The 13154-nt window shown below is 42.2% G+C and overlaps 1 protein-coding gene across 4 annotated transcripts in view; it reads right to left on the bottom strand.

Moving 5' to 3' along the window:
- The window catches only part of SETBP1 (SET binding protein 1), a 383903-nt gene that overhangs the window by 18971 nt on the left and 351778 nt on the right, over positions 1-13154 (bottom strand). For all 4 annotated transcript variants that reach the window (XM_054537830.2, XM_002828185.4, XM_054537831.2 and 1 more), the window contains exon 5: positions 10512-10682. In XM_054537830.2, coding sequence (XP_054393805.1) covers positions 10512-10682 — 171 coding nt within the window. The remainder of the gene's footprint in view (positions 1-10511; positions 10683-13154) is intronic.

The raw sequence follows: 13154 nt of genomic DNA, 5'->3' as shown, positions 1-13154 counted from the left end.
TCTTGATTATTATGTAAATCTTCTGATGTTCATAAACTGCTAATTAATTTTTTAAAATTTATAACCTTCCATAGGCCAACCAAAACACAAGGATAGACAGCAATTGGGCCATGGCTGTCATTTTGCTATCATTGCCGGTCAGAATAGTCACCCTGCCTTATTCTAGACTTTTGGGTACTCCATCTTCTGATCTCAAATTTCCCTTTCAGACTCATCTGCCATTATTTCCATATAAATGCTGTATTCCTATCTCCTAGCTTCTGTCTGCTTACCTAATTCAGTTTATCTTTAGAAGTCCATCTTAACTCTTCTCTTCCCAAAAGAGAAATCTCTTAGTACCATTTAGTTGAAAATTCATGACCAACCAATTGCTGAATAATAGTTCTGTTAGTATCTCAGATTGTTATTCGATCTATTCATTTAAAAATACTATTTGGTCATCTCATGTTTTGGAGGCAGGCCTTCCCATGTAGTGTTAAAGCTCTTTTGGGGCAGGGGCTAATCTTCTATTTGTATATTTAGAATTGAGTGCAGTGTGGCAAGTTCTTAAAAAAAAAAAGGTTGACAATTTTTAACAAAGTCTTACAGATGTTTGAATAAGATGAGCTTGATATAGCCACTAATGCCCTAAGCGTAGGGGGCTTGGACTGTGTCCTGAGATAAGAGTATTTGGAAGGGGGAGTGAGGATACACATCATTTTCTAAAGGATAGTTAATGGATATTATGATCTAAGTCATCACATGGCTAAATTGTGACTTCACATGATTAAATCCTGACATGAGATAACTTCAGTTCTGACATGAGAGGGTTTCCTAAAATACTTACATGTTAAGTTTTGAATATGTGATTGGTGTTTTCATCTGCTATTTCATTTCTTTCTTGCTACTGCCTAGAAGGCAGAAATTACTTTTCTCATTTCATTGATGAGAAAACTAGAACTCAGAAGTCTCAGTGAGACTTTGTGACTTACCTAAGGGGATGGATTAAAAAGTACGGCAGTACTATAATGAGGACACCGCAATAACCCTGACCCTTGAATTTCAAATCCAGTTTCACTCTACCTCAATGTGGTGGCCAGAAAGAGTCCACGTTTCCGAGTTCCTAGTCAGGCAATGTTTGTAACCCTTCTGGTCTCAATTTTCTCATCTGCAACATGAAGTGTTTGGCAAAAGTCCCTTGTAGTTTATTGTAATCCAGGTTTGTCTAGTCTGTTCCAACTGAAGCAGCAGGAGGAGACTCCTTGGGAAGATATGTTGGGATGACTCCAGTGTCTCCCAGGGAGAGAATGGAGAGAGCAGACAGATGAGTGACCTCTCTCTCTCTCTGTCTTCATCACACCTGTCTCACAAACCTTACTCTATTCTCTGTCCCTGCCTCCTTTCTCTCCATGCCTCTTCTCTGTCTCTATGCTGTCTTAGACTGACTACAGCCTGCCTGGACCACTCAAGATCATTCTTAATGACAGTCATTACATAGTTCTTCTGCACTGCCTGAGACCCTTTCTGCAGCAATGAATGGGAAAGACTTTACCCTGCCACCCCCTACTCCTGCAGCTGGGCTCACTATGCCAACTTTATTGGAACCAAGAAGTTTTTCAAAAACTCTCCATTAATTACAGAAAACCCAATGCACAGTGCCCCCTTCTCACTAACACAGTTGCTTTCAGTTGCCACTAAATTATCTCGCCACCATGACACCAACAATCTAATTAGACTTCTGGAAATGGAAAGCGCCAGTGAACAAGGCAGGCACCACACTTTCATCTCAAAACTGATCATAAAATATTTGTGCCCTTTCATTCTTTGCCACATAAACCCTGCCCCTATACAAGTCTCCTTTCACTCTCTCCCATTTATAAAGAGGAGCTTGAATATTTGATATAAAATGAGTATCTTAATAGAAATCGCTTCACGTATGGGAGGTTTTCTTTTCCAAGTGTGAGGTCATTACAATAATCGCACCTGACTCCCTGGGCGTCTGATGCCTCACAGCCAAACCTCCCACTGGGCTTCAATGGAGGTGTGAATGATACTATCACTGGGAAGAAGATAAAACGTGTTATTATCATTACTCTATTTTTCAGAGGGTCTGACTGTGGCATGAGGTGGTTGGGAGCATAATCTGTATGAAGCATTCAGAGAAGATAAATTGAGTTAAACTTCTTAAGACACAGCACTTTCAAACCTGTCATTAAACCTCTGTATTTCCTAAAATCTCAGCTCTGGAGAGAAAATAATTAGCTAAGTGAAGTCCAGACATGTCTATTGAGTATCTACTAAGCACCCAGCATCGTGCAAGGTTCCTGACATTCAAATAAGATTATGAGTTGCTTAACAGCAAGGCTCCTGGCTTTTGCTTCTCTTATTTTCATTCCATACATCCCAAGGTTTTGGGAATTGAGATGCCCAATACTTATTGAGTGAGACAAAATCTAAATAGCACTTGGTTGCTGCCCTAGTGAAACCAATACTCTGGCCACAATGCAAGACTAACACATACAAAATAATTAAAGTACTGCATAGGCTGATGCACTCTCCCATTTTCCACGGAGTGGCTTATCCTGAAACTCTCACAGAACTTCTGAGTGAAGGAAGACACATATGCGTGCATATTCCTTCTTCTCTGAATAAATACACACTTTGGTAGTGAAAGTACAATGCCATATAGGCTGAATCTTTAACTCAAGAATAATCATCTTCAATACACTAGGGAACTAACCAAGGGCTGGGCTGCTATTAATGAACAAAGGAGGCTGGAGGGCTGCCAAGTTATTCTAGGTTGCTCTGTCTGGTGAACTTTCTTAGGATGGTTTGCTGCTTCTGGATCTGATATAGAAACTGAAGGAAAATCACTGCCCCTTAACTCTAATGAATATTAGAGTTCATATACTCTTGAGTGTACCTTTTCATGAACCAAACACGTTTGTGCAGGAAACAGTTGTTCAATAAACTTTGGCTAATATTTATCAATTACCTATTGTTTGCCCACCTCAGTGCTAGGTAAAGTTGAATAAAATCTGGCCACAGGGACTATGCAATCCTCTGGTCCACTGTGGGACACAGGTGGAGCACAGACACTGTATTAAATGTAGGAATCAATGATCAATGAGCTTATAGGGAGCCAGGGAGGCACAGAGGATGTGGCATTCAACTTGACCTTGGTGTGGTTCTCAGTATGAGTGTCAGGGAAGGCTTGTTAGAGCTGAAGGCACCTATACTGAGGCTTGAAGAAGCATCATGAATTAGTCATTCAAAGGGCATGAGAGGTGGGCAAGGGGGAAAAAGATAAAAACATTCCAGGGAAGAAAACAGACAACATCAACAATAGCAGCAGCAAAAACAGCACCCACTTGTCAAACTCTTACTATGTGTCAGGTACTTTGCTAAACTTTTCCCGAGGATTATCTCCATTATTACTCACCACAATCCTTGACACTAGGTCATATTCTTTTCCCCATTTTACAGACATGAACACTGAAGTCTTGAGATCACCTAGCTGGTGAGTAGAGCATTGAGATTTCAACACAGGCAATATAAAGCCAGAACACATGCATTCAACCAGAGCATTTCATGGCCCATGTGTGGTGTGTAGAAAAAATCAGCCAAAACTTAGAAACAAGGCAAACGGAAGGAGACAAGTCCTTCTGGGCCTCCCCAAGGATTATTAACAGTCCAGGAAAATGTGCCCTTGTTGGGCTTGCTGTCCACTACTGATTAAAGGCTTAGAATCTGCCAGCTTCTTTTTGGAGGGGAGGATGGATCTCGCTCTGTCACCCAGGCTGGAGTGCAGTGGTGAGATTTCGGCTCACTGCAACCTTCGCCTCCCAGGTTCAGCAGGTTGAAGTGATTCTCTTGCCTCAGCCTCCCGAGTCGCTGGGATTATAGGTGCCCACCACCATGCCTGGCTAATTTTTGTATTTTTAGTAGAGAGCGGGTTTCTCCATCTTGGCCAGGCTGGTCTCGAACTCCTGACCTCGTGATCCACCTGCCTCGGCCTCCCAAGTGCTGGGATTAAGGTGTGAGCCACTGTGCCTGGCTTGTATTTTTTTATTTTTTTTTTTAGTAAAGACAGGGTTTCACCATGTTGGCCAGGCTGGTTTCGGACTCCTGACCTCAGGTGATCCACCTGCCATGGCCTCCCAAAGTGCTGGGATCACAGGCATAAGCCACCATACCTGGCCAATCTGCCAGCTTTTATGTTAACTTGTGGACTTTTGCCTAGCAAAGAAGTGAATGATTTTTGTTTGGTAGAAGAGATAAACCATGAGGTGATGATTTTATTGCCTGTTAGGACACTAACTGAACAGCTTGCTCTACACGCTTTCTCCAGTTCCTGCATTCTCATAATGTCCGGTTCTCTAATTCTCCTTTGGGCTGGCTTTACCACCATGCTGTCTTCTGCATTAAAGAGTTGAATGAGCCTTTGAAATAACTTTAGTTTTTTGAAAATAATACCGTGGCAGTGGAAATCCCAAAGGAGTTGAAATTTGGTTGAGATTTCCAAGGAGATGAAGCTGGGGCAGAAGGCAGGCCCAGATTCTGGAAGGTTTGGTGCTTCCCTGGGCTTCCCTTGGCCATAGGAGAAGCTCAGCTGCTCTAGGAGGTTCAGATTAAATCAGAAAAGAGCTTATTTCTCCTTTAAGAGTGAAAATAACAAGTTTTGGAGGTTTTTCAGAAGGCTTTTGGTGTGTGATGGGGAAACAGCAGCTTCCAACCCTGCCGAGTCCCTTGGTGGCCCAGAGCTGCAGGAGGGAGTGCCTTTCATGCACGTGTCATATTCAGCACAGCTTTCAGGACAAACAGGCTCATTTTGTGAGGCTTCAACATGAGCCCACAGGTAGCACTTTTCAGACAACTTGAACGATTGCTTTAAATTTAAGCTTTGTTTGCTCTGGATCTTCTTTTGGAGGTTTTCTACTAAATATTTTAAGTGATTAGACTGGGCACATAGGAATATATTTTATAATTTGGAGACTTCTTCAATGTATATATTTATGGTCCCTGGATGTTCCAAATCCTATTAAATTGCACCTTTATTTCTTCTATTTTGGTTCTTCTAAAGATAAGACTTTGGCTGACTTGACCTGTTATTTTGGTTAGGGGCTCCAGCTCATGATTCAACATAACAACAAAAGAAATAAAATAAATAATTACATCATTCTTAAATTCTTGTTCATTGCTTTTTTGTAGCTGGATATTACTTCATTATTCTGGGCCCCTTCCCATAGATGGCAGCTGGCTAAGAGAAAACTCAAGTATCATAGAATTTGGGAGCTGAAAGCAATTTTCACATCATTTTGTTCTAGCTACTAGTATACTGAATTTCATTCTGATTTCATAGTATTAAGAATTCCCACTATTATTTGTAATGGTAATTAATTTTTCAAGCTTAAGGTTTTGCATCTTGATTACAGGTATCAGTTAGTTCTGATTGGACTGATGGCTGGGCTAATAACAAAACGAGTTCCCTAATATTAGTCCCTGCCATGAGAAAAAAAATGCTTAAAAATTTAACAGACTTACGAAATTTAAATATTTTTACTTATGGGCTCTGGTAGTTTTAAACATGGTAGATAATATAGTTTGAAATAATAATGGATTAGCCTTGATACAAAACAGATAGAAGCTAAGAGCTGTGCTCACTCTACTTCCTTGTTATCTCAAACTGAGCTAGCAGTTGAGATCTGATGATAGCATGGCTGATGCATGTTTGCTTTTTTCTTTTCTCCTTGGACTTAAGATGAGAGAATGTTGGTGCGTATGTGTTTGTGTGTGTGTGTGTGTGTGTGAGTGAGAGAGAGAGAGAGAGAGAAAGGATATACTTGTCTTCCCATTATTGCTAGTCTAGTCTTTCAAGTGCAAAACCATACAGATTTTGTTGCCTTGATGTTTTACTGAGTTCTTACCACCATTTGGAATCTACTTATTCATACAGACTCATCTTAAATATAAGGGGAAAAAACATGTTTCTGAAATGAAATCACAAATTCTCTATACATTACATGATCTCCCTGAGAAGTTCGTTCAACATCTAGAAAATCAGAAAAATCAGCCTGGCTTATTCAGGTATGGATTATCTGATATGATTATTAAATCATGACTGGGCTAGTGTAATAGAAGTTGTTTCAAATTATGCCTCACTTTGAGCAAACTTTAGTGGCACTTTTACTGCATTAGCCCTAATTACTCACAATAATGATGCAGTGCTCCCTTGAATCAGACCTCCTTGGCTGCACCAGGGGACTGCAGCTGATCAATAGCTATTGAGCAGTTTGATCACCGAGGCTGATCTGTTTGAGCACCTCCAGCAGCCACTGCCATCCTCCCTCCTGGTAGCTCACAAACTGACATGTTCCCAGCTCGCCACTCTCTCCTGCATCTCCTCGATGGCCCCCTTTTACAAATCAATAATGTCATAATCAGTATGCCTCTGAGACTCTGAGAAGGTAAAAAAATTGCCTGGAACAAAAAAATTGGGGGACCCATATAACACATGCATATATGCATACAAGCTAGAAAACACATATTTGTAAACCCCTGACCCATATTCATTTCTCCCATATTGTATTGTTTATAAAATAAGGTGGGAATGTTCCTTTGTTGTACTTTTACCAAAGATCACCTATTTGAAAAAAGTACTGTTCTTACTACAGGTTGGTCAATTATTTAGCAAGTATTTTTCAGCAGCCTACAAAGTGCCTGTCAAATGTTTTCCATTTAATTGTCATTATGCCTGTAATCCCAGCACTTTGGGAGGCCGAAGTGGGCGGATCACCTGAGGTTAGGAGTTCGAGACCAGCCTGGCCAACACGGTGAAACCCCGCCTCTACTAAAAATACAAAAATCAGTCGGGCATGGTGGCATGTGCCTGTAATCCCAGCCACTCGGGAGGCTGAGGCAGGAGAATCGCTTGAACCTGAGAGGTGGAGGTTGCAGTGAGCCAAGATTGCACCATTGCATTCCAGCCTCAGTGATAGAGCAAGACTCCATTTCAAAAAAAAAAAAAAAAAAAAAAGGCAGTTTCAAGATTGAGTATGTTTTTCTCAGATGTCTCTCACCATATTTAATGCTGTAAAAGCATACAGCTACTGCCTCTCAACCATTTGTTTCACTCAGTGATTAGTTACTGAGCATGTACTATGTGTCAGGAACTGTACTAGGTATTTTTGCATCCACTCTTTTTTTATAAATTTTTTATTTTTTTGAGATGGAGTTTCGCTTTGTCACCCAGGCTGGAGTGCAGTGGCGTGATCTCGGCTCACTGCAGCCTCCACCTCCCGGGTTCAAGCAATTCTCCTGCCTAAGACTCCTGAGTAGCTGGGATTACAGGAGCATGCCACCACACCCGGTTAATTTTTGTATTTTTAGTAGAGGTTTTGCCGTGTTGGCCAGGCTGGTCTTGAACTCCTGACCTCAAGTGATCCACCCACCTTGGCCTCTCAAAGTGCTGGGATTACAGGCATGAGCCACCATGCCTGGCCTGCATCCATTATTTCTAAATAAAATTTCTAATTAATTGAATTACTTCAGTAGCTTCTTATCTCAATACATGATTTCTTAAATTTGTTTTATAAGCCACCTAGTTTAACTCTTCTTTCCTTTTTTTTTTCCTCCCTGCAATTGTCTGGGTTTCCAAACCATTCTGCAGAAATGATAACCTATTGGAAAATAAGCTGATCCCTGCCTAAAGCCAGAAGTAACTCTACCTTGCTTATAGTGAAAGATGAAGAAAGGCGCTCTAAAGAAAACAAAAATCAAGTGAGTTGTTTCATCAGAAATATATATTACTGTACTACATATGTTACTATATATTTCAAGCACCTAATTAAATAAGATCAAATCCAGAAACTATTAACTACCTACTTTGTGCTTGGCTTTGGCTAAAGCTATCTATCTATCCCATCAAATTATGAGTTTCATTCACTGTTCTCCAAAAGAAGTAGAAGTCCATATTTATGGAGAAAGAAAATCTGCCTTTGCTCATGATGGGACTATGACAGAAGTGGGAATCCACTGGAAATCAGGCAGTAAATCAGGAAATGTGGGTTCCAATCCAACTGTATGACCTCAGGCAAATCTCTGAATCTCAAGAGGCCTCGGTTTCTTCACGTGTAAAACAGAGCATTGGCCACAAGCCCAGCCTGTGTGTTTCTAGCTCTCCCAGGTTTGCGGGAAGCTTTTTATCTGTGGGGAGTGAAATCTCAGGAAGGTCTGTCTTCCAGCACCTGGGGTAGATATCTGGCCTATTTCCCCCCAAAAGTCCAGCTCAGCAGCCAGAGACCCGGAAATGGACCAAATGTGTGAAATTCTCATGAGGGTCTCATTTAAGTACTGCCAAAAATAAACAGCCCATTCTTGCATCTTGCAACAGGGGAGTCTGGGCTCAGCTCTGATTACCACGGAGGCAAGTATGAAAGTATAATATCATCTGTTTCTACTGCCCATTTGGCATATTTGTAAATTATTTACTGGATGCACTAGAGGAGGCAGGCCCGTATAAGCATGTGATCCCAACAATAAGTTCTCTTATACTGAAGGGAAAGAGTGCAGGGGAGGAAAATGGGGGACCACCTGTCTTTGGCCTCAGAGAAATATCTGTGCATGGCCGGCAAAGGTGGAAACACAAAGGCTAATTTCTCAATAAAGGGAGGTCTCCAGTGCTTAATCGACAAGGTTGAATAACCACTGATCTGGGTGGGTGCAGACGATACCCCAATTCTTTTGCTTAAGCCAAATGATGTTTTCCTTGAAGTCAGCCACAGCACCAGTTCCCACTTCCAAGACTCTGCCCAACTTGCTCCCTTTGTTTGGACACCCTCCCACCAAGGTGTTACTAATCCATCAAGTCTCAGGAGTAACTTCCTTTGCATTTCTCTGTGACTTTCCCTCCTTTGTCTTCTTCTTGTACTCCTCACTGGCACCATTTACCTGGCAATTCCACCAAAAACTTTTTGTTTCACACCAAGCAAAGGCTCATGATCATATTTGAGAGATGACCCCATTCCTTCAGGGCAAGAGTTTTCAAATGGCTGGAGAGAACACCATTTCCAAGAGATGTTAGGAGACAGTCCCAGAAAAAAGGGTTGTGTGTTCAGATATGATTGTGTAATTCGGTGTCTCCCTCCTGCAACCTCAAAATGCACATTGGTCAACGCAAGGCCCTGGAAAGCCCTGCAGGAAGGAACCAGGGGTAAGGCAGCAGCTTCTCCTACACCTACTTTTCCATGAAAACATCCTTTATCACAAAACACCTATTAGTATTTTGCTGAATTCAATTAGGGAAGTGTCATTCCAAGTGTTTCTTTCTGTTATTTCAACTGGGCTCATTTTCTAATCACCAGTGATTTCCACGAAGGAGGTAGGTATGTAGACAAGTTGAGTTCTTTGCTCAAAGCAAACTGCTAAATCGAAAAAAAAATGAATTTGGACTAAATATTAAGAATGAGTCTCTTCTTGGGTTTCTAACAGGCCTTTCTAAATACTGCAATGTGCTTGCCACATTTACATTAATATGTTAATTCAAGAAATATGTATGTAACATTGTCATGCTGCATGTCAGGGAGATAGCAAGAATATAAATTGTTGACTCTGCCTCTGAGGTATGTGCAATTTTGTTACATGGGAGAAGTTGCAGTCTATGAAATGATGGGAACTGCATGGTAGAGATTCTGGATGTCCTGGAGGAGCTGTGACTAGCTGGGTTTTAAGGACTTGTAGGATGTGATTAGGAATTGAGTAAGGCTGTCTCCAAGCTCAGGTGTTAAGCCAAACCCAAGGCCTGTCTTCCTGGAGGCAGGGATGAGCTTGACACAGTGGAGGTGGGCACAGGGGCTGGTGGGAGGCACTGTGGGGAACAGAGGTGGAAAGGACCAGGCTGTGGAGAACTTGAGATATCTAAATAAGGCGTTTATATTTTATCCACTGTTGGCGAGGACTCTAGGAACTACTGAGAAATTCATCAATTCATGGGTAGAAGGTATTGATGCATCAATAAATCAGTGATTACTGTCTTTCATCCCTGATGAGCAAGGGAGGCAGTGAAAGGCACTGGTTGAGAGCATGGGCTTTGGAATCCTGACTGTCCACAGGTTCTTGGGGCAGGCTTCTTTACTCTTAGCTTGCTCTTCTGAAAATGAGGATACAAGTGTTTATTTTATGAGTTACAAGAAATAACATATATAAGGCCCTTGATGCAGAGATTAGTAATTCCTAAGGCTTGATAAAGAGTGATTAATAATGTTAGCATTTAGTTACTACTCAGTGGACCCATATTAGAATAAAGTGAAGAGCTTTCCAGAGTACCCACCCTCCACATTCCCAGGAGATCTCCTTCTTTTCTCAGATCTCCTCCCACTTCAAAGAGCCAGTGCTGAAACAGCTCCCATGTTCAGAGTCTACAGGAGGATGGCAAAACAGAGAACTCTTACCTGTATTCAACAGGCCATTCTCAGTGGGCTTTCTCCACATTCATCTTGCTTGGGGTGAACCCAAAGCATCTGAAAAGTGCTCACCTGCATCCGACGTTGCTGCAGATGCAGCAAGGAGAGATAACACTGGGGCTGGTGGAATTGTAACACTGTCAACTGCGGCTGGCTTCTTCCTGGTCATCATGGTGGGCACTGAGCCTTCGTTCTTACTATGCACTGCTGTCTGGTCCACTTTTAAGTGGGGACTTGGCATCCCTAAAAAATAACAACCCCAAAGTTTTCAGTCACTTTAAGGGAACAGGAAGATAGACAACATGTAACCTGGACATGATCTGAGGAAATGGTCAAATGATTTGAACACCTCCTGGTACAACAAGAATTAAATTTAAAAATGCTTAAAGAGAAAAAATAGCTATGACTGGTTTTGCTTTTGTGGCTGAAGTTAGGAGTGATGTCATTCTAGGTTGGCTGCCTGGAAGTGGTGGGGTCACAGCATAGGCCTAATGAAGCAGAATAATCCATCAGGTGCCCCTTTGCCTTCTGAGGATGTACATTCCCATCTTTACAGAGGCTGTGCTGTGTGCAGCATGAAGGGGAGTTCAGAGTGGAAGAGACATGGCTCCCACCCTAGTAAGACTTCTCATCTCATCCAGCTGGGGAAAGAAGACTGAATGAGAAGGAAAAATTGGACAGCAAGCTCCTGCAGGCTTGTGTTTTACTTATCCTAGGTGTTTGGGGAGTTCTAAGGATGTAGAGATCAGTGTTGAAAGAAGTGAGGAAAGACTCATGCTGAAGCTTCAAGGATGAAGGAAAGGCATTTTCGGTAAGGGCATAGGCTAAGGCATGGGTGGGGAGTAAACATGATCCAGATGAGGCCAGCATGCCGAAGGTGGAAGACGAACTGTGGGGATTAGTGTGTCATCAACCTGTAGGGTAAGGAGAGCTGATTTGGGGGCCTTTGAGTGTCTGGTCATAACAGGCATCATATGTCATGTCATGATGATGCTGAAAAGCCTGAGGAGTCAGGAGGTGCCCCTGTAAGGGCCTAGAAATTTCCTATGTAACAAACAGTAAGAGCTATTCTACATTCCCATTTCCTGAGCTTGAATCTAGGCTCTGCAACTTTCCAACTCTGTGATGAAGAGCAAGTTGCTTAATCTCTCCAAGTTTTAAACTTCTTTACTTGTAAAAATGGGGTGGTGATGATACTACCTTGTAGGGGCTGTTGTGAGCATCCAACAAGTCTATCGATGTAAAGAGCTTAGAACCATGCCTAGTGCATAGTCCGTGCTATAAAAGTGCTTAACATTATTATTATCCCTATTATTGCGACTATCATTACTATGACCTGCTGCTTCCTCAGAACCAATGGTAACCAGCAAGCAAAGGGTCAGTTCTTCTCCCTGACATGACTAAGAATATATGGGCACCTTCCCCCTGGCCCCAATGCAAAAACAAGGCTCTCTAACTCATTCAAATGTAAGTCAAGTGGCTAAGGGTATGTGAATCCATTTCAAATGGTTACCTATTCAGTTTCTTCATCTGTAGGCTACATAACACTAACAGCAGCAACAACAAATTGGGCCTTACCATATTGGTTCTTGACTCATTTTTTCTATCCCAACTAACCTTAGTGATCCAGTCCCCTCCCAGAGTAACACTATCTCACATAGTGAGATCAGCTTCTCTTGGGCCTCGTGGCAACTCTGTGAAGCATGTAGTGTGGATATTACCATTTTCTCAATTTTACAGATGAAGAGAACACATTTCTAAAAGGTTAAAGGAGACCTGAACTCACTCATACAGCTCTTAATGTCAAAGCTGGAAGTTTCCAGGTAGCCAGACACTAAACCCAGGGTTCATATTGGTCCACCTGGCCAAACTCTAATACCTGATCATGACCCCAGTCTGCCGACAGCATGTTTCATGCTGAGGATGAAGAGGCCCCAGTATCACACCTGGATAAGGCATCTGTAACTACCTAAGGAAGACAGTCATGCTGACATTTACCTCCTTCCTTCCTCCTATTCTCCGTTCCAGTCTCTGAAACTCCCAGTTGTGACACCATGAACAAAAATGCCATTTATGCTTTTCTTGGAGTTTATATTTCATAGCACTTTGAAGTAGGAGATAGGCAAACATCAAATTCTATGATAGACAGATTGCAAGGCACAACCATCAAGAAACTAGAAGGTGTAGCAAGTACGTATAATATGCCTTGTTTGTAAAATTTGCAGGTGTGCTCATCATGGGCTAGGTACAGACATATTTAAAATGCATTCAGAATCATCTGTAAAGCGACACATCCAAATAGGTAACAGTGGTTATTCTGAGGAAGGAGAGCTCAGAGACTGTTAAGGAAGAGGGAGTGTTTTTACTTCTTAGCCCCCCCCCCCCTTTTTTTTTTTTTGAGACAAGAGTCTCACTCTGTCACCCAGGCTGAGGTGCAGTGGTGCAAACTTGGCTTACTGCAACCTCCACCTCCTGGGTTCAAGCGATTCTCCTGCCTCAGCCTCCTGAATAGCTGGGACTACAGGTACTTGCCACCACACCCGGCTAATTGTTTGTACTTTTAGTAGAGACGGGGTTTCACCATGTTGGCCAGGATGGTCTCGATCTCCTGACATCGTGATCTGCCCGCCTCGGCCTCCCAAAGTGTTGGGATTACAGGCGTGAGCCACGGTGCCTGGCCACTTCTTAGCCTTCTTTATTGTTAATATTTAAAAA

The sequence above is a fragment of the Pongo abelii genome, chromosome 17 (genome assembly GCF_028885655.2).
Source record: "Pongo abelii isolate AG06213 chromosome 17, NHGRI_mPonAbe1-v2.0_pri, whole genome shotgun sequence".
Classification (NCBI taxonomy): Eukaryota; Metazoa; Chordata; class Mammalia; order Primates; family Hominidae; genus Pongo; species Pongo abelii.
This window is presented reverse-complemented; position numbering and strand designations above follow the sequence as displayed.